This window comes from Puntigrus tetrazona, chromosome 7, assembly GCF_018831695.1.
Source record: "Puntigrus tetrazona isolate hp1 chromosome 7, ASM1883169v1, whole genome shotgun sequence".
In the NCBI taxonomy this organism is placed as follows: Eukaryota; Metazoa; Chordata; class Actinopteri; order Cypriniformes; family Cyprinidae; genus Puntigrus; species Puntigrus tetrazona.
In genome coordinates this window covers 6,741,432-6,763,334 of record NC_056705.1, presented here as the reverse complement: position 1 = coordinate 6,763,334, position 21,903 = coordinate 6,741,432, and the positions used below count along the sequence as shown (strand labels likewise).

Here is a 21,903-nt window from a genome sequence, read left to right as displayed (position 1 = left end):
TATACAATTCATTCTGAAGACAGATAAAGTTTTCAGATTAGAAACAAACTATAAAGTAACTAAACCAGACAGAGGTTACGTCATTAATACTAGAGATCCAAAGAGAAAGGTCATCAGAAAATGTGCTGTAAATAGTAAACTGTACTGTAAATAATATGTATATTTTAAATGATTTAAGTGTAAATAATAACTATTTTGTTTACCAAAGATTACCTCAAAGCTGAATGAATTGTTGGGTAATCTGTTAATATAGTCTTGAAGAGATATTAGAAGAATCACCCATATGAAATTGCTTTTACTGATAATATATTAATGATAAATCATAAAGAAAGAGTATTTGGAAACTCTGAAAACAAATAGTTGTGCAAAAGACCAAGATACTCAAGGATAGGAGAATATATTTAGAAATCCGAACTTAAGACATAGTTAAGGAAAACTAAAAACGTCAGAAGAGTAAAATAAACCTATTTAAAGGAATTACAGTGTGTGGATCAAAAACTAGAGCAAATGATAATCTAGAGCACTGGGCATAAATAATGTGAATAAAGATAAAATGAGAAGAATAGAGAAGAGGTGAAGGAAAGAGGTTCTGATCTCAGTACAGCTCCGTTTACAGAAGCAATGTCTGTTTTAAAGGCTTATGAAAAAGAAAAAAGGTTAAAAGCTCAACAAGTTATTTTGATAACAGAGTAGCAGATATAGTATATTTGCATTTACATTTACATTTTGTAATTTTGCAGACGTTTTTATCCAAAGCGACGTACATTTTTTTGTAAATTTTTTTGAGAGACAAACAGACAGAGTAAGTGTTTGTAACACCCAGTCACAGGCAGTGTTCAAATTAGTACATGCCAGAAGGGAAGGAATAAACAAGGGGGAGGAGAAGTGAGAGTAATTTTTTTTTTTTTTTTTATGATGAGGTCAGGTATTGCTGAAAGATGTGAGTTTTCAGATGTTTCTTAAAGATTGACAGAAATCCAGCATTCCGGATATGTACGGGAAGATCGTTCCACCAGCCAGGAACAGAGAATGAGAAAGTTCTAGAGAGTGATTTCGAGCCTCTTTGAGATGATACCACGAGGCGTCGCTCGCTAGCAGATCTCAGACTTCTAGAGGGTGTGTAGATTTGAAATAGTGAGTGGAAGTAGACCGGTGCCGAGTCTGTGGTTGTTCTATATGCAAACATCAGTGCCTTGAACTTGATGTGAGCTGCAATCGGTAGCCAATGTAAGGAGATAAAGAGAGGTGTAACATGGGTTCTCTTGGGCTCATTGAATACCAGCCATGCCGCTGCATTCTGAATCATTTGTAGAGGTTTTATTGTGTTCGATGGAAGTCCAGCCAGAAGAGCATTGCAATAGTCCAGTCTAGAAATGACAAGGGCCTGGACAAGTAGCTGTGCAGCTTGCTCTGTTAGAAAGGGCCTGATCTTTCTGATGTTGTGTAGTGCAAACCTGCAGGATCGAGCAGTCTTTGTAATGTGATCTTTAAAGGTTAGTTGGTCATCGAGGATTACACCAAGATTTCTGACTGAGGTTGATGGGGTAATTGTAGAAGAACCTAGCTGGATGGTGAAGTCGTGTTGTGTAGTTGGAGTGGCAGGGAATACAAGCAGCTCAGTCTTTGTCAGGTTGAGCTGTAGATGGTATTCTTGCATCCATGTCGAGATGTCCGCCAGGCAACCCGAGATCCGAGTAGCTACCGTTGGATCGTCTGGATGAAAAGAGAGGTAGAGCTGTGTGTCATCGGCGTAGCAGTGGTAGGAGAAGCCGTGAGCCTGTATGATGGGGCCTAGTGATGTAGTGTAAATGGAGAAGAGGAGGGGTCCAAGAACCGATCCCTGAGGAACCCCAGTGACCAGTTGATGTGCTGTGGATACTTCTCCTCCCCAGGCCACCTTAAAAAACCTACCAGTGAGATAGGATTCGAACCAGCGAAGTGGGATCCCAGAGATGCTCAGTGATGAGAGGGTAGACAGCAGGATCTGATGATTCACGGTGTCAAAAGCAGCGGATAGATCCAGCAGAATGAGAACTGATGATTTGGATTCTTGCAGTCCGCAGGGCTTCCGTGACTGAGAGCAGTGCAGTCTCAGTTGAATGGCCGCACCTGAAACCTGACTGGTTATGGTTTGTTGTTTTGCGAAAGAAACAGTGATACCTGGTTGAAAACAACTCTTTCAAGTGTTTTCGCTATGAATGGAAGAAGAGAGACTGGCCTGTAGTTATCAATAAGGGAAGTGTTTAAAGTGGGCTTTTTGAGCAGTGGGGTTACCCGAGCCTGCTTAAATGCTGTGGGGAAGGTGCCTGTGAGGAGAGATGTGTTGATGATAGAAACGAGACAAATAAGACTAAAATGTGACAATTGTAAGAAAAGAGGGTACAATAAAATAATTAAATGATTATTGTAAAATTACACAAGAACGTGTTAATAAGGAATAGTTCATGGATATAACAGGACCTTTAAATCCAAGATTGAAGCTAGGAGATAAATATATACTAGTAGTAGAAGGATTTTCTGGGCCACTTATTTAGTTGAAAGTTAGAAGAATAGCTTTTAAAGAAACTAAATAAAGTTTTATGTTATTCACCTGAGAGGAATACATCTTCTTTAGATCTAATTACTGTCACATCTCTGGACTCTTTGTTATAGTTTTTGTCTCTGTGCCCTACCTTCCCTTCATGTTTATAGTATGATTGTCTTCATCTGTTTCCTGTTAATTTAGCTCATTTCCTTGTGTATTAAAGTCCTGTGTGTTTGTGTTCCGTTTGTCCGTTTGTCAAGGTCCTTTTATTAATTATAATAAATTATGATAGACCCCATAGAAGGGGAATACATATGTTTTGAATGTAATAAGACTTTTAGAAGGGGAATGAAGCCCAATCATAGAAGAAAAGTCTTTTTACACACAAAACGGTCTTAAGATCTGTAACAGCAGAACTTACAAATACTGAAAGAAACTGAGTCTCTAGCTGACTTAAAGAAACTGAACACAATCTCAGATTTGTGCTATATTTTACAGGACAAGGAACCTGGAGCTAAGTGTTGGCTCAGACAGAGAAGTGTTCAAGGGTTAGTGAAGATGGAAACAGGTCTGCTTAAGCAAACCAATCTTTGTGGTAACCATGATAAATGTAGCTATACTTATTATAGTGTTTTGGGTTTTTACAAAATCCAGTGAGAACTTGATGATAGTTGATCAAGAGACTGAGGAGAGGAATGAGATCTATCCTGAGTATATTGATCCTGACTATGAGATGGATGCAAGTTTTGTGATAAACATTGGAGGTCCAGAAGGATAAAACGTTAAGAAAGAACCAAATAAGAAATTGATAACTAGTGAGAAAAAGTTAGAAAAAGGAGGAGAGAGAAATTTACTTGAAGAATAATTCAAAGATCAATACACAAAGGAAAACTTTACACTTTATGAGACTTTGTATAAGTTAAGAAATCCTTTTCCTGGTTTAAAATGGTACAGTGAGTCCACTAGAAAGGCTGAGATAGCTTTAGGATGAAATAAATATTCACAGAACAAAAAACTGTTCTATCAGATCAGTATTGTAACAGACAAATTCTGGGAGGATTGCACTGATCAAAGTGTTGAACAATGTGCCAAAACTAGGTACAATTGGCAATTACATGTGATTTGGTGTAACAAAGTGCTACAAGCATTGGGTAACAAAGTTAGAGAATAAGTGTACTGTCACCAAGCCAGCAGAGGGAGCCCTGACCTCTGGGTGATCTGCATTTACTCCCTCTGTGACAACTTCCTGTCTGAGGACTATAAATTCAGTAGCAGGCCCCTCACCTGCAGGTTGCATTGTTTCGCCTGTTTCTTTGTTAGATTGTTCGTGGATTATTGTTTCTGATTTCCCTGGTTTTGACCCTGTCTGTTTTTCGGTTTTCTGATTGTTTGCTGCCTGACCTGACCATCGCCTGTTTCTGGATTTTGTTATTGCCTCATGTTACGTTACGGAACGTTATTGGGTTTTCTTGTATGTTGTTTTCTGCTTTATTTCAGTTTATCCCTTGTTGTCGCTGCTGATTGGTTGCCTTTCATCCACGTAGTCCAACCAATCCTGTCGTCCTGCTTCCCTGATTGGTTGCTTCACATGCCAGCATTTCAACCAATCCTGTCAGTCTGCTCTCCTGATTTGTGCAGATAGTGGTCCATTGCTCAGGCTTCAACCAATTGCCATTCTCAACTGGGTTTTAAAAGCCTAGTTTAGAGACTGATGGCGAGATTTTGTTTGAGACTCATGTTGTAAATGGTTGACATTGTTGGTGGCAGAAAGACTGGCTAAGGAAAGCAAGCCACGCAACATTTAGGTGATTCTTTGTCTAGAGATACACTAGGTAAGGTGGTGCGTGCCAACCTATGTACTTCTTAAGAAGAGCAGTTTAGGACGTCCTGGACGTTGAAGATTTTCTTTTTCCTTTTCTTTTGTTTTTCTTAGGTCAGTTTTAAATGGGAACTTGTTTGTAGTTAGATTGGCTTTTTGGTTTATTTTCAGCCGCACCAATAGCCAGTCTTTCTTTCTGTTCTGCTTTACACTTGAAATGATTCTTTTATGTGAATGTTTTTCTTTAATTAGTATTATTTCTTTTGCACTTTCATATTCATTGTAAATAAATCACCTCATTCAGCATCTTGTTTGTCTCGTGTCATCGCTTTGGTTGTAACCAGTGTTGGATATTCAGCCTACCAATGTCTCTTAAATTTAAGTGTGCGACCCATACACCCCTAGTCCTTCTTGGGATCGTAACGCCTCATCTCTGATACTCCTGTTTGCCCTGTTTGACGCCTGCCTGTTTTGACCATGCCTTCATTTAATAAAAGCCTGCATATGGATCCGCACGCCTCAGACCCCTCATTCGTGACAGAATGCAACCTCACACCAGGATCCAGCGGCTTTTCACCTGATCCATGGCCAGGTAGGACCCTCGCTAGATCTTTATTGGCCCTCAAGCAAGGCACCCGATCAATTGCGGATTATACTCAAGAGTTTCTGGACATGGCTTACCTCTCTGACATACCTGACTGTTTATTGATTGAGTTGTATCATGAGGGAGTAAATCAGCCACTCAAGACAAAACTTGTTCGTGAGGGTCCACGTGAGTCACTTGCACAGTTTATTGAGTTCGGTTTAGTGACTGTGGGGTCAGCTTTCACGTTGGGTGTTGAGGAGGAAAAGGATACAGCATCAACTCCAGTAATGGCTGCCTTCCCCGAGCCGCTGCCCAAGATGGCCGCCTTCCCCGAGCCGCTTCCCAAGATGGCCGCCTTCCCCGAGCCGCTTCCCAAGATGGCCGCCCTCCCAGAGCCGCTTCCCAAGATGGCCGCCGCCCTCCCAGAGCCGCTTCCCAAGATGGCCACCGCCCTCCCAAAAGCCTCCAGTGCCCGCGCCTCGTGCAAAGCCTCCAGTGCCCGCGCCTCGTGCAAAGCCTCCAGTGCCCGCGCCTCGTGCAAAGCCTCCAGTGCCCGCGCCTCGTGCAAAGCCTCCAGTGCCCGCGCCTCGTGCAAAGCCTCAAGTTATCCCACCCTCCCACCCTTGCTACACGTCGTCAATGGATCCCAGCAGCCCCTGCACTCATCCTCTGCCCTCCACCTGGAGCTCGCCACGGGTCTGCCAGTCTCCATCGCCGCCGTGGGTGAAGGATCCCTCCCTTCATCGTCCCGCCTCCGAGCCCCGGACTCCACCTCGGCTTGTAGACCCATCGGCTTCCCTTAGGCTCCTAGCTCCCTCCTCTCCACTGTGCTCCGGCAATCCACCAGCTCCACCAGGCTCCATCGTCTCTCCGGCTACGCCTTGGTCGGTCGTCGACCATCCGTCGCCTCAAGATTCCACTCCTCCAGCTTTGCCTCGTCCCTCCATCCCTCTGGCTCTGTCAGGCTCCTCCCTTCCCCCGGCTCCACCTCAGTCCTCTGTCGCTCTGGCTCCGCCGCATCCTTCTCGTCCCCCGTCTCCGCATCAGTCGCCGAAGCCTGCGGGATCGCCTAGGACCTCCAGCGCCTCTGTGTCACCCTGGCTCTTCAGCTCTCTGCCTCCGCCTCAGTCTCCTCGACCACCTGCTCTGCCGCCGTCGGTCGGCTCCATGGGGTTGATGACCGTTACCTCTCCATGGCTCCTCCCTCCGTCGGCTCCACCACTGACCATCATGGCTGGGCTCTGGATCGCCTCCCGCTCCGGACTCCTCCTGTCTTCTCCCTGGCTTCTCCCTCCATCTCTTCCTCCCTGGACTCCGTGTGCTGACTCCCTCCCAGAACCCCCTCCCAAGCTCCCAGTTATTCAATTCAATTCAATTCAAGTTTATTTGTATAGTGCTTTTTACAATGGCTATTGTTCCAAAGCAGCTTCACAAAAGCAAATTATTACATAACAAAAGCAAATCATTCCACAGACAAAAGTGAATCACTACACAGCAGGATGCGTTACAAAACAGCAGGATGAATTACAATGCAGAAAGTTCAAGATAGAATTAGTCCAGACAGAAGGTTGAGTTTTCCTCGACGTCATCGCTGGAAGGTCATCTCCTCGCTGGGTCCACTGGAGAGGCTCGGTAACTAGATGCCTCGGGATGTACATCCCGAGGTGGAGACAAAAGGATAATTAGCGTAGCGGCCATTCATACTATTGGGAATCACGATGTACTGTAGCATAGGTTTATGTTAATCTTTATGAGTATGCTTTGCTAAAAAGATATGTCTTTAGCCTAGACTTAAACTGAGAGAGTGTGTCTGATCCCCGAACATTTGCAGGAAGGTTATTCCAGAGTTTGGGTGCCAAATGTGAAAATGCTTGACCACCTTTAGTAGACTTTGCTATACGAGGAACTACCAGGAGCCCTGAGTTTTGAGATCTTAAAGAGCGTGACGGGTTGTAGCTTGACAGAAGGCTGGTCAGATAAATGGGGGCTAAACCATTTAGAGCCTTGTAGGTCAGTAACAGTACTTTATAATCAATTCGGAAATGAACAGGCAGCCAGTGCAGGGAGGATAAAACTGGGGTTATGTGATCATATTTCCTTGTCCTGGTAAGAACTCGAGCGGCTGCGTTCTGCACTAACTGAAGCTTGTTTATTGAAGATGCTGGACAACCAGCGAGCAGTGCATTACAGTAATCCAGTCTAGATGTCATGAATGCATGAACTAGCTTTTCTGCATCTGAGAGAGAGAGCATGTGTCTGAGTTTAGCAATATTTCTAAGATGAAAGTAGGCAGATTTTGTAACATGAGTGATATGGTGTTCGAAGGACAGGTTGCTGTCCAATATCACACCCAAGTCTTTAACTGTCGGAGTAACGTTTATATCACATCCATCTAATTGTAGTTTGAGCTCAGAAATTTGCTGTAAACATGAATTTGGTCCGATAAGAAGCACCTCTGTTTTATTAGAGTTTAATAGAAGAAAATTTCTAGTCATCCAGTCTTTTATGTCTTTAACACACTCTGTTAATTTAGACATTTCTGATAACTTATCAGGCTTAGATGAAATGTATAGCTGTGTGTCATCTGCATAACAGTGGAAATTAACCCTGTGCTTTCTAATAATGTTCCCCATGGGCAGCATGTATATAGAGAACAGTAAGGGGCCTAGAACTGATCCTTGAGGCACACCACACTTTACAGGCATTGTACTAGAGCGGTCTCCGTTTATATCTACAAATTGATAACGGTCTGATAGGTATGATTTAAACCAATTTAACGCCTGTCCCTGTACACCAGCGGTGTTTAAACGCTCCAGGAGAATATTATGATCTATGGTGTCAAATGCAGCAGTGAGATCCAATAAAACTAGTAGCGAGACGCAGCCTCGGTCGGAGGATAAGAGCAGGTCATTAGTGATTTTAACTAATGCAGTTTCTGTGCTATGGTGCGGTCTAAAACCTGACTGAAACTCCTCATAGACATCATTCATCTTTAAGAAGGAGCATAACTGCGCAGGCACAACTTTTTCTAATATTTTTGATATAAATGGGAGATTTGATATCGGTCTGTAGTTAGATAGTTCATTAGGATCAAGTTGTGGTTTTTTGATCATAGGCTTAATAATTGCTAATTTGAATGGGTTGGGAACATGACCTAACGATAGGGAGGAGTTAATAATATTTAGAAGAGGTTCACCAGCTGCTGGTAATATATCTTTCAGAAATTTAGTTGGAATAGGATCTAATACACATGTGGCAGCTTTAGACTTAGTGATTAGTTTATTTAACTCTTCCTGTCCTATGGTTGCAAAACACTGTAACTGAATTTGCTGGGTACTGAGTGAGGCTGGACTATAGGACAGAGTTAAGGGTTGATTTTCTGTTATTTTAAGTCTGATATTATCTATTTTATTAGTGAAGAATTGTATGAAGTCATTGCTACTTAACTGAGAGGGTGTGCAGCGTTCTATTGCTGACCGATCATTTGTTAATCTAGCCACTGTGCTAAATAAAAATCTAGGATTGTTTTGGTTGCTTTCAATGAGTTAATAGCCATTGTAAAAAGCGCTATACAAATAAACTTGAATTGAATTGAATTGAGTTTACGGAGGTGCTCGGCTCTGGCTGCTTTTAGTGACTGTCTGTAAGTGCACATAATGTCCTTGTAGGCAATTCTAAAAACCTCTAGCTTAGTCTTTCTCCACTTACGTTCTAGTGAACGAGTAGCTGTTTTTAGAGCGTGTGTATGACTATTGTACCATGGTACACTTTTATTCTCTCTAATCTTTTTTAACTTGATGGGAGCGACAGTATCTAATGTGCGAGTGAAGATACTGCACATACTGCTGGTCATTTGCTCAAGATCATCTGCTTTCTCAGGTTTGCGGAGCAGGTCAGATAGATCTGGTAGGTTGTTTGTGAATTTATCTACAGTGGTTGGGATAATGGTTCTACCCAGTTGGCAACGAGGTGCGGCTCGGTTAATCTCACTTACAGAGAGTTTATAAGATATAAAGAAATGATCAGTGATATCGTCACTTAGAGGTAAGACATCTAGGTCTAAAACATCGATGCCAGTTATGTTTTGTTTTGTTTGTTTTGTGGAGCGCCAGGAGTCGCTCCTAGGAGGAGGGCTATGTCACCAAGCCAGCAGAGGGAGCCCTGACCTCTGGGTGATCTGCATTCACTCCCTCTGTGACAACTTCCTGTCTGAGGACTATAAATTCAGTAGCAGGCCCCTCACCTGCAGGTTGCATTGTTTCGCCTGTTTCTTTGTTAGATCGTTCGTGGATTATTGTTTCTGATTTCCCTGGTTTTGACCCTGTCTGTTTTTCGGTTTTCTGATTGTTTGCTGCCTGACCTGACCATCGCCTGTTTCTGGATTTTGTTATTGCCTCATCTCTAATACTCCTGTTTGCCCTGTTTGACGCCTGCCTGTTTTGACCATGCCTTCGTTTAATAAAAGCCTGCATATGGATCCGCACGCCTCAGACCCCTCATTTGTGACATGTACACAGTTGATGAGATTTATTGGGAAGTTTGTGTGTGTAGAGAGAAGTTGAGCAGTGAGAAAATTTATAGCCAAAGAGCAGGAGCAGCTTCAAATATTAAAGGCAAGCATTGGTTAGTGTCTTTAAACAGACAGGGATTTAAAAGCGAAGGAGTAATTCAAACTATTTTAAAAGAGCCACTGTTTTGGAAAAGGTTGATTACAGACGAGTTTGCTGAAACTGATCAAATGGTAATACAGTTTAGGTTATTTGATCTGTTGCAATATTAACCAAGGCATTAGTAGACTGTTGTCCGAACCCATAGAGACTGATATGAATGTATTTGCTGCTGTGACGGTGAATTATAACATTCAGGAAAATGGGCGATGTATGCCTCCGTTTCCACTATATTTTATTCAATTCAATTCAATTCAATTCAAAAAAACTTTATTTGTCCCCAAGGGGCAATCTTAAGACATATTGAGCAGCACAATAGAATACATTTTAAATACAAATAAATACACAATACAGTTTATGAATTAATTACAAACAAAATTACATTTTAGAGTTTAAAAGCAAAATAGATTTGGGAACAAAAGTAGCCCTCCTTCTCTGAGTTCTACAAACAGGACAACGTAATCGCCGCCCAGATGGAAGCCATTCAAATACTGGATGGAGAATATGTGAGGGATCCTTAATGATCTTATTTGCTAGCCTAAATATCTGCTGATCATATATACATGAGAAGGATCTAACAGGCAGGCCAATTATTCTAGAGCACACCGTAACAACACTCTGCAGCTGATTTCTGTTCTGTACACTAATAGAAGAAAACCAACAAGACAAAGAAAAAGTGACAATGCTCTCTATAAAATAATAGTAAAAAGTCAGCATAATGTCTTTACAGACTCCAAATGAGCCAAGTTTCCTAAGGAGATACTGACGTTGATGGCACCTCCTAAGAATGTCCTCTGTATTGGTTGAAAATTTCAGTTGATTATCAAAAATAGTGCCCAAGTACTTGTATTCCTCGACTAACTCCACAGGCATACCATGAATGAAGGTGGTGACTGCTGCAGCAATTTCCCTCTGCTTGTTAGAAAAATTCACCACCATCTCTTTAGTTTTGCTTACATTTAGTTCTAGGTGTGAGCTGTCACACCACTCTACAAACTCCTGTAGAACGGGTCCATGATTTTTGTGAGAATCTGACAACAAAGACAGAAGAACTGTATCATCAGCATACTTGATCAAATAGCTGTTAGGTAGAGTTGATCTGCAGTCATCAGTGTACAGGATATAAAGCAGGGTGAAAGCACACATCCCTGGGGGAGCCCGTGGAGGTATAGCGAAGATCAGAGAAAACATTATTGACCAAAACTTTCTGAGACCTATTGGTCAAAAAATCGATTATCCACATGATTAACTGGTCATCTAGATGAAAATGAGAGGAAAGTTTATTGGCCAAAACATGAGGCAGCAAAGTATTAAATGCTGAAGAAAAATCTGCAAACAGAAGTCTGACTGAAGTTCCAGAATGCTCCAGATGTTTATGAATAGCATCTATAATGAATGTTTTTGCATCATCAACTCCTCTGCCTGCACGATATGCAAACTGAAGTGGATCTATCAAAGAGTCAGTTGCTCTGATAATATGATTTTTTAAAATCCTCTCCATAGCTTTCATCACCAGAGATGTCAGAGCCACAGGTCTTAAGTCATTCAATACTGTGATCTTATTTTTCTTAGGGATGGGAATAACTGTGGAATGTTTCCATAATTGAGGTACAATGCAGCTATCCATTGAGTTCTGAAACAAAATACGAAAAACATCCCCGAGCTGCTGAGCACAATACCTCAGGACACGTCCACTGATATTATCTGGGCCAGATGAACTCCTCTCTTTAGTTCCTCTAAAAGCTCTCACAACATCCTGTGTACTGAAAATATACAGACGTGGACAAAATTGTTGGTACCCTTTGGTCAATGAAAGAAAAAGTCACAATGGTCACAGAAATAACTGTTATCTGACAAAAGTAATAATAAATAAAAATTCTATAAATGTTAACCAATGAAAGTCAGACATTGTTTTTCAACCATGCTTCAACAGAATTATTTAAAAAAATAAACTCACGAAACAGGCATGGACAAAAATGATGGTACCCCTAGAAAACACTGAAAATAATGTGACCAAAAGGACATGTTAATTCAAGGTGTGTCCACTAATTAGCATCACAGGTGTCTACAACCTTGTAATTAGCCATTGGGCCTATATATATGGCTCCAGGTAATCACTGTGTTGTTTGGTGATATGGTGTGTACCACACTCGACATGGACCAGAGGAAGCAAAGGAAAGAGTTGTCTCAAGAGATCAGAAAGAAAATTATAGACAAGCATGTTAAAGGTAAAGGCTATAAGACCATCTCCAAGCAACTAGATGTTCCTGTGACTACAGTTGCACATATTATTCAGAAGTTTAAGATCCATGGGACTGTAGCCAACCTCCTGGACGTGGCGCAGGAGGAAAATTGATGACAAATCTAAGAGACGGATAATCCGAATGGTAACAAAAAGAGCCTAGAAAGACTTCTAAAGAGATTCAAGGTGAACTTCATGCTCAAGGAACATCAGTGTCAGATCGCACCATCCGTCGTTGTTTGAGCCAAAGTGGACTACATGGGAGACGACCAAGGAGGACACCATTGTTGAAAACGAATCATAAAAAGCAAGACTGGAATATGCCAAACTACATGTTGACAAGCCACAAAGCTTCTGGGAGAATGTCCTGTGGACAGATGAGACAAAATCGAAGTTTTTGCCAAGGCACATCAGCTGTATGTTCACAGACGAAAAAATGAAGCATATCAAGAAAAGAACACTGTCCCTACTGTGAAACATGGAGGAGGCTCTGTTATGTTCTGGGGCTGCTTTGCTGCGTCTGGCACAGGGTGTCTTGAATCTGTGCAGGGTACAATGAAATCTCAAGACTATCAAGGAATTCTAGAGAGAAATGTACTAGCCAGTGTCAGAAAGCTTGGTCTCAGTCGCAGGTCATGGGTCTTGCAACAGGACAATGACCCAAAACACACCGCTAAAAACACCCAAGAATGGCTAAGAGGAAAAAATTGGACTATTGTAAAGTGGCCTTCTATGAGCCCTGACCTCAATCCTATTGAGCATCTTTGGAAGGAGCTGAAACATGCAGTCTGGAAAAGGCACCCTTCAAACCGGACACAACTGGAGCAGTTTGCTCATGAGGAGTGGGCCAAAATACCTGCTGAGAGGTGCAGAAGTCTCATTGACAGTTACAGGAAGCGTTTGATTGCAGTGATTGCCTCAAAAGGTTGCGCAACAAAATATTAAGTTAGGGGTACCATCATTTTTGTCCAGGTCTGTTTCATGAGTTTATTTTTTTTTAATAATTCTGTTGAAGCATGGTTGAAAAACAATGTCTGACTTTCATTGGTTAACATTTATAGAATTTTATTTATTATTACTTTTGTCAGATTAAAGTTATTTCTGTGACCATTGTGACTTTTTCTTTCATTGACCAAAGGGTACCAACAATTTTGTCCACGTCTGTAAGCAGAATTATCTGATTTAAGTTGAGATCTTATTACCTCGAGCTGTGTAGAATTATCTGACTCAAATCTGGTGAAGAAGGAGTTAAGATCATCAGGTAGGGAATCAAAACTACTGCCCTCCACTTGTATGATTTTAGAGTTGCTTGTAACTGCATTATTAATGAAAGCCATAGTTTTAAGACCCTGCCAAGCTGAACGAAGGTTTCCATCAGTGAACTTCTGCTCCACTTTATTCTTATACTTCATCTTGGCAATTTTAATAGCCCTCTTGACCTCTTTATTAACCTCCTTTTTCTCCATTTCAGAGCCAGTGAAAAAAATCCTCTTTTTCCTATTCAAGATCTCCTTTAGCTCTTTGGTAATCCAAGGTTTATTGTTAGAAAATATAGTAACTGTTTTTGAAGGAATAATACTTTCAACACAAAAAGAAATATATGATGAAACTGTATCTACCTGCTCATTAAGGTTTTGGGAGATGGAAAGAAGGACATCCCAATCTGTGGATTCAAAGCATGCTTGAAGAGATTGAATACTTTCCATGATCCACTGTTTGATGGTTTTGGTAACCTTCTTTACTCTCCTAACCACTGGTATATATTTTGGAGCAAGTAGAACTGTATGATGGTCAGCAGAGCCTAATGGAGGAAGGGGAAAACTCCTAAATGCATCTGGAACTGAACCATAGCATTTATCTAATATTTTCCCAAACAGAGTGTTGCAATTGACATACTGCTGATAGCCTTTTAAAAACTTATCAGGACAGCAAAGATTAAAGTCTCCCAGAATGAACTTTGGAGAGTCTGGTGATAGCTGTTCCATTTTATTTAACGTGCTCATAATATGCTCAGTAGCTTTTGTAACGTTAGCTCTGGGATGGATATAAATCAAAATAAAAAAAGTTGTGGAAATTCCTGGGGAGATAAAAGGGCGAAGAGAGACAGCCAGAAGCTCAATGTCTGAAGTACATATTTTCTCCTCGTTATGACCGTGAGAACACCAGCTATCATTTACATATAAACGTGCGCGCTACCACCATGATGTTTTCCCGTACGTTTACTGTCTGGGTCCAGACGCAACGGTGGAGCAAATCCATTTATATGCAGCGCATCTTCATCATCATTACTCTTAAGCCACGTTTCCGTAAATGCGAGAATTGAAGCAGTTCTATACTCATGCATGTGATAGACATTGGCTTGAAGCTCGTCAATCTTATTTCGAAGAGAGCGCACATTCGCCATGATAATAGACGGGAGCACACGTTGTTTCCTTGTCTCCCGTTTCAGTCTGGCTTTAACGCCGCCCTTCTTCTTTCCTCTTCTATTCCCCTTAATACTGTTACTGGTAAAGTTGAATTGATTGGATAAATCCGCCTGAAGTATTTCCTCAGGAAAACCATCCGTAAGAACAGTATAACGTGAATGAAGTCCGAGCTGCATTAAACTATCTCTAGTATATGTAATCCGAAAATTATCAGACCAGTGCTTTATAGCAGCAGGCACCGACGCACAAAAAAGAATCCACTGCAAACATATCCCCAACCAGGTAAGTCCACGAATATCCATGATGACTGTATTCCCGCGACAAAGAGGAAAAAATAACAACAATTGTAATCCACAAATCACGATAAAAAAAGAGCAAAAGAAGAAAAAAAAAGAAAGGGGAAAAAAATATCTAAAAACATACAAACAAGACAAATAAAAAAATAAAAAAATAAATAAAGTGCTACTCAACAAGCCGACCGGTCGACCGCATGAGCAGCGACCCGGAAGTGTTGGCTAAACGACAGTATTTCCAAGAAAGGGCCAACCTACAGGAATCTATGGTCTGTAATGAACAAGAAAGTTACTGAAAAAGTCTTAATTCTAGGAGGCTTCTCAGCAAGCACCTACAGAACCTTGAGATGGATAATATGTGTATGATATATAATTTTCGTATGATACTAATTATTGCGACAGGATTACTCTTGTTAATTATTTTGGAGCAAACTGGCCTTGGGAAACTCCTTAGGATGATCTGTGGCAAGATCTGTAGATCCGCTAGAAAGTGTAGGAGAGGTGAAAGACAACCCCCTATTAGTAATTTACATTCAACACGTCATGTACCTGATAAGTTTGGTGTTGTGAAGTCATATCGAGTTACACACATTTAGAAGGTTGGACAGAAGAACTCTAACATTGACCAGATCAGACTTGTCTTACAGCAGGATGTCCGACACAGAGGTTGCTGGAGACTTAGATGGACTTGACCATTTTGACTTACTGGTAATCGCTATCTTTTTATATTAACAAGAAATGTATGTTTATATATATACTGCTATTTGGTAACAGTATGTGAACAATATACTTAAGAAAAAGTCAAATCTGCAATTGATGGAATAAAAATATTCAGAAATACGCTTTATTTATAGGAACTTAGACGAACAGCAAAAGGCCAACTGTTCTCATGATATCAGAGTTACTGGATCACTGTTAGAGAGGATGAATGTATGACTTCATCAGGTATTATATATTCAAAAAGCTGGATTTGTTATGTGTGACTTGTGCAAAAATTGCTTTAAGAGAATCAAAACTATTATCTGGTTCAGTGATGATAATGAAGGAGAGGAGTACTGTATCTGTATGCATGGGGTTTTGTTTCCTTGTCGCTGTCACCTCTGGCTTGCTTGGTTGGGGACACTTAACTTCTAGTGACTATCGTTGAATTGACTACAGAGACCGTCTCTGCATTTAATAAGAAATTGGTCACTCTCGTCATTATACATCCCTGTCATTATACATCCCTGTCATTATACATCCCTGTCATTATACTGTACAGTGCTTTGATGCAACCTGTGTTGTTAAAAACGCTATATAAATAAAAATGATTGATTGATTGATTGATACAAGATGGTTAAATGGAGATGTATTCAGCCCTCAAAGAAAAACCTTTCAAGGACGCTTCATTGGGAAATAGCACAATGGCATAATTATACTTTGCTTCGTAAATGCACACTAGTGTGGAACAACTGATTAGTGCAAAATTACATCACAAATACCACATGGTGCATGTAGAGTAATAATAAATGTTGACCTTGTGGGGACCTTTTTTAGGTCTTCATGAGGAAACACGCTTATAAAACATACAGGAGTTAAGTTACAGTAAAAAACATTACACCTATGGAGAGTCCCCATAAAACATGAAACACATTGTGTGTGTCTTCTCTGTCAAACGAATAAAAAGAAAATCAAATTTTGAGTTCTCAGTTTTGAGTTGAGCTACCTGTGCTTCCAATTTACAGCTAATTATCTGAAAGACAAAAAAGCAATTTGCTAGCATCCGTGACTCATTTAAGTTAGCTAAAGTTTAGCAAAGGCAAAAGAGGTGTATTAGGTTAGACCAGTTCATTTTAATGAATTTAGAGTTCTCACAACATTCAAGATGAATCATTTCATATATTTAAAAAATTAAGATTTTCCCACCAAAAAAAAGCACTGATTGCAAATGTGGTATTTATTTTAATACAGTATTTCTGTAATAACACTTATTAACACTTATCATACTTTAGGCACAATATTAACTGTTTTTGCTTTATTGAGCCAACAATTCCAAATAGTCTCTGAGTTTCTCTCTTTGTCTCTTTGTTCCTGAATCAATCAACCGTTTAATGATTCAGTCCAATGACTCACTTATCAACAGTGACTTTGCTGACAGTTTTCATTTCACATTTAAAATATCTTTTCATTTAATAAAAGTCAGTGATGAACATTTTAGGATTAAAATATCAAAACATAACGCATGTATTTGTCACGCGGGTTAAATGCGTTCATGTTCTGCATAAAACTGTGTGTAAACACATCTAACGGGTTAAAGTCAAAATCAAAGTCTGAACTTTTTTCCGGGGGCGAGGTGGTGCGGCAACACATGCAATGCTTGTAGTTGTCACCAAGCCAGCAGAGGGAGCCCTGACCTCTGGGTGATCTGCGATCACTCCCTCTGCTGCTACTTCCTGTCAGAGGACTATAAATACTGCAGCAAGCCACTCAACTGCAGGTTGCATTGTTTCGCCTGTTGTATTGTAGTTATATCGTTCGTGGATTATTGTCTCTGGTTTTGACCCTGTCTGTATTCTGATTCTCTGATTGTTTGCCGCCTGACCTGACCTCCGCCTGTCTCTGGATTTTGTTATTGCCTCACCTCCTATATATCTGTTAGCCCTGTTCGACGCCTGCCTGTTATGACCATGCCTTCGTTTAATAAAAGCCTGCACATGGATCCGCATGCCTCAGACCGCTCATTCGTGACAGAATGCAACCTCACACCAGGATCCAGCGGCTTTTCACCCGAACCATGGCCAGGTATGCACCTTGCAATGTCTTTGCTAACCCTCAAGCAGGGCACCCGATCACTTGAGGATTATACTCAGGAATTTCTGGACCTGGCTTACTTCTCTGATTTACCGGACTGTTTGCTAATTGAATTTTTTCACGAGGGAATAAATCAGCCACTCAAAACACAACTTGTTCGAGAGGGTCCACGTGAATCACTGGCACACTTTATTGAGTTTGGTTTAGTGACTGTGGGGTCAGCTCTCACGTTGGGTATTATGGAGGAAGAAGACACTGCATTTATTCCCAAGATGGCCGCCTTCCCCGAGCCGCTGCCCAAGATGGCCGCCTTCCCCGAGCCGCTGCCCAAGATGGCCGCCTTCCCCGAGCCGCTGCCCAAGATGGCCGCCTTCCCCGAGCCGCTGCCCAAGATGGCCGCCTTCCCGAGCCGCTGCCCAAGATGGCCGCCTTCCCGAGCCGCTGCCCAAGATGGCCGCCTTCCCGAGCCGCTGCCCAAGATGGCCGCCTTCCCGAGCCGCTGCCCAAGATGGCCGCCTTCCCGAGCCGCTGCCCAAGATGGCCGCCTTCCCGAGCCGCTGCCCAAGATGGCGCCTTCCCGAGCCGCTGCCCAAGATGGCCGCCTTCCCGAGCCGAGCTGCCCAAGATGGCCGCCTTCCCGAGCCGCTGCCCAAGATGGCCGCCTTCCCGAGCCGCTGCCCAAGATGGCCGCCTTCCCGAGCCGCTGCCCAAGATGGCCGCCTTCCCAGAGCCGCTTCCCAAGATGGATGCCGCCTGCCCAGAGCCGCTTCCCAAGATGGTCGCCGCCTGCCCAGAGCCGCTTCCCAAGATGGTCGCCGCCTGCCCAGAGCCGCTTCCCAAGATGGTCGCCGCCTGCCCAGAGCCGCTTCCCAAGATGGATGCCGCCTGCCCAGAGCCGCTTCCCAAGATGGATGCCGCCTGCCCAGAGCCGCTTCCCAAGATGGATGCCGCCTGCCCAGAGCCGCTTCCCAAGATGGATGCCGCCTGCCCAGAGCCGCTTCCCAAGATGGTCGCCGCCTGCCCAGAGCCGCTTCCCAAGATGGTCGCCGCTGCCCAGAGCCGCTTCCCAAGATGGTCGCCGCCTGCCCTGCGCCGCTTTCCAACATGGCCGCCTGCCCTGCGCCGCTTCCAACATGGCCGCCTGCCGCAAAGCCTCCAGTGCCCGCGCCTCGTGCCAAGCCTCCAGTGCCCGCGCCTCGTGCCAAGCCTCCAGTGCCCGCGCCTCGTGCCAAGCCTCCAGTGCCCGCGCGCCGCGTGCCAAGCCTCCAGTGCCCGCGCCCGTGCAAGCCTCCAGTGCCCGCGCTCGTGCCAAGCCTCCAGTGCCCGCGCCTCGTGCCAAGCCTCCAGTGCCCGCGCCTCGTGCCAAGCCTCCAGTGCCCGCGCCTGCGTGCCAAGCCTCCAGTGCCCGCGCCTCGTGCCGAAGCCTCCAGTGCCGGCGCCTCGTGCCAAGCCTCCAGTGCCCGCGCCTCGTGCAAGCCTCCAGTGCCCGCGCGCCTGCGTGCCAAGCCTCCAGTGCCCGCGCCTCGTGCAAAGCCTCCAGTGCCCGCGCCTCGTGCAAAGCCTCCAGTGCCCGCGCCTCGTGCAAAGCCTCAAGTTATCCCACCCTCCCACCCTTGCTACACGTCGTCAATGGATCCCAGCAGCCCCTGCACTCATCCTCCTCCCTCCACCTGGAGCTCGTCCACGGGTCTGCCAGTCTCCATCGCCGCCGTGGGTGAAGGATCCCTCGCTTCACCGTCCCGCCTCCGAGTCCCAGACTCCACCTCGGCTTGTAGACCCGCCGGCTTCCCTTAGGCTCCTAGCTCCCTCCTCTCTACCGTGCTCCGTCATTCCACCAGCTTCACCAGGCTCCATCGTCTCTCCGGCTACGCCTTGGTCGGTCGTCGACCATCCGTCGCCTCAGGATTCCACTCCTCCAGCTTCGCCTCGTCCCTCCATCCCTCCGGCTCTGTCAGGCTCCTCCCTTCCCCCGGCTCCACCTCAGTCCTCTGTCGCTCTGGCTCCGCCGCGTCCTTCTCGTCCCCCGTCTCCGCATCAGTCGCCGAAGTCTGCGGTATCGCCTAGGACCTCCAGCGCCGCTGTGTCGCCCTGGCTCTTCGGCTCTCCGCCTCCGCCTCCGCCTCAGTCTCCCCGACCACCTGCTCCGCCGCCGTCGGTCGGCTCCATGGGGTTGATGACCGTTACCTCTCCATGGCTCCTCCCTCCGTCGGCTCCACCACTGACCATCATGGCTGGGCTCTGGATCGCCTCCCGCCCCAGACTCCTCCCGTCTTCACCCTGGCTCCTCCCACCGTCGCTTCCTCCCTGGTCTCAGTGTGCTGACTCCCTCCCGGAACCCCCTCCCAAGCTCACAGTTATGTTTTGTGTTGTGGAGCGCCAGGAGTCGCTCCTAGGAGGGGGGCTATGTCACCAAGCCAGCAGAGGGAGCCCTGACCTCTGGGTGATCTGCGATCACTCCCTCTGCTGCTACTTCCTGTCAGAGGACTATAAATACTGCAGCAAGCCACTCAACTGCAGGTTGCATTGTTTCGCCTGTTGTATTGTAGTTATATCGTTCGTGGATTATTGTCTCTGGTTTTGACCCTGTCTGTATTCTGATTCTCTGATTGTTTGCCGCCTGACCTGACCTCCGCCTGTCTCTGGATTTTGTTATTGCCTCACCTCCTATATATCTGTTAGCCCTGTTCGACGCCTGCCTGTTATGACCATGCCTTCGTTTAATAAAAGCCTGCACATGGATCCGCATGCCTCAGACCGCTCATTCGTGACAGTAGTAACTCAAACATTTGAAGGATACTACGACAAAGGTATATATACACAAAAAAGATAAGGTACAGGTACATCTCAATAAATGAGCATGTTGTGGAAAAGCTCATTCATTTTAGTAATTCAACTCAAACTGTGAAACTCTGTATTAAATTAATTCACTGCACACAGACTGAAGTAGTTCTTTTTAGTTCCTTTAATTGGGATGATTTCGGACCAAAAGCAAACGGTGATAAGAAAGTCACATGATAAACCAAAGCCCACCGCAAGCAACTTTTAAATAGTGACATATTTAGAAAGTGTTCAGTGTCATTCACACAAACACCATCATGATGAAACTCAGAGAACTGAAATATGCCATAAACATTAATTTAACAACATGAGATGTAACATACAGCCCTAATAAACATACCTGATAAGAAACATAGTGATTTTAAAGATGTTATAATACCACATAAATCAATAACAACAGATGAATAACAGCCAATATAGTATATAATATCAAAGGAGGAATAATACAGAATAAATAATGAAGAACAAATTAATAGTAGACTATAAAGTAAATTAAATAGTGAAAACTACAGTTTTCCTTTCTGGGCTTTTTACATTATGCAGTTTTTGTGTAAAAAAAATATTATGTTTATGAGCTAAATCATTGACTCATTGAATGATTTTTTAGATTAGGATTATTTTTTCTGAAGCCAAACTCTGTATGGAGCTGGAAAACATTAAAGCCTGACCTAAATGCTTCTTCTAATGCAGCTTTTGTGTTTCCTCTTCATTGAAAATATTATTTTTTCAGTATTGATTTAATTAGCTTTGGTAACAGCTCAACAAAAGATGATGCATGCTTTTGGCTTCATAAATGTAAAAATGCCTATAACTTACTCTCCATCAGTACTGTGAACTGATTACCACACAGAATATGAATATCAACAACTTTCTTTTGGTCAACATCACGTATATTAAATGTTTTGTTTAAAACAAAATACTATAAAAAAGAAAAGTGCTGTGTTTTTACACTTGAGCCCCTGTCCCTCAAAATATCTGTGCATGTCCCTAGTTCAAGATATTAATTTACAAAGTGATGAATAAAAATTAAGGAAACAAACACACAGCATTGATTATCTCACATAAAGGTCTGTCTATCTTTCAGTTTTAGTATCTGCTGCAGATGAAGTTGAGTTTGGTGTTTTCAGGAAGACTGATCCAGAGCGGATCTCCTCCAGACTGAACTGCTCCAGATCTCACTGAGTCTTTACAGTCTTCATCTGAAGATCCGTTCCTTGGAGCCCAGTTCTGATAACACACAGTCTCTCCATTCACCCAGAACCAGGCGTCCAAAATACAGACGTGACGTAAACCCATCCACACCTCAGCAGTAGACGCCAGTTTAACCACGTTCTTCACACGACGCTGAATCTCTTCTGAATGAACCGAGACCAGATCCACATGATTCTGTCTGCAGTATCTCAGAGCTTCAGACCACATCAGATTCTCTCTGATCACAATCAGTTCAGGATCTGGAGATAGAACTAAGCACAAGCAGAAACTAGAGAGAGACTGATCCAAAACAACATGCAGAACAAACACCGTCCTGTCAGACATCTAGAGTCAACTTTAAGAGATCTGGAGGTGTGTGTTTTGTGAGGATCTACTCACCTTCATGACACACAAAAGGATATTGTTTGTCACAAGAGTCGTCAATCCATTGTCCCTGAGATTTCTGATCAACAGCTGTACAGTCTTCATGACCTCCAATATTATTAGGTTCACCAGCTCTCCAGTAT

At 43.4% G+C, this 21,903-nt stretch overlaps 2 protein-coding genes across 2 annotated transcripts in view; both read right to left on the bottom strand.

The window, feature by feature from the left end:
- LOC122349507 (kelch-like protein 33) overlaps positions 1 to 21,903 on the bottom strand; it is a 52,441-nt gene that overhangs the window by 2,568 nt on the left and 27,970 nt on the right.
- Positions 20,292 to 21,903, bottom strand: part of LOC122349008 (C-type mannose receptor 2-like) — a 3,067-nt gene continuing 1,455 nt past the window's right edge. Inside the window, exons 4-5 of the mRNA XM_043244931.1 lie at positions 21,776 to 21,903; positions 20,292 to 21,648 (exon numbers count right to left, since the gene is read on the bottom strand). The exon at positions 21,776 to 21,903 is cut by the window's right edge and continues 220 nt beyond it. Of these exons, the coding sequence (XP_043100866.1) occupies positions 21,272 to 21,648; positions 21,776 to 21,903 (505 nt within the window). The 3' untranslated portion in view covers positions 20,292 to 21,271. The remainder of the gene's footprint in view (positions 21,649 to 21,775) is intronic.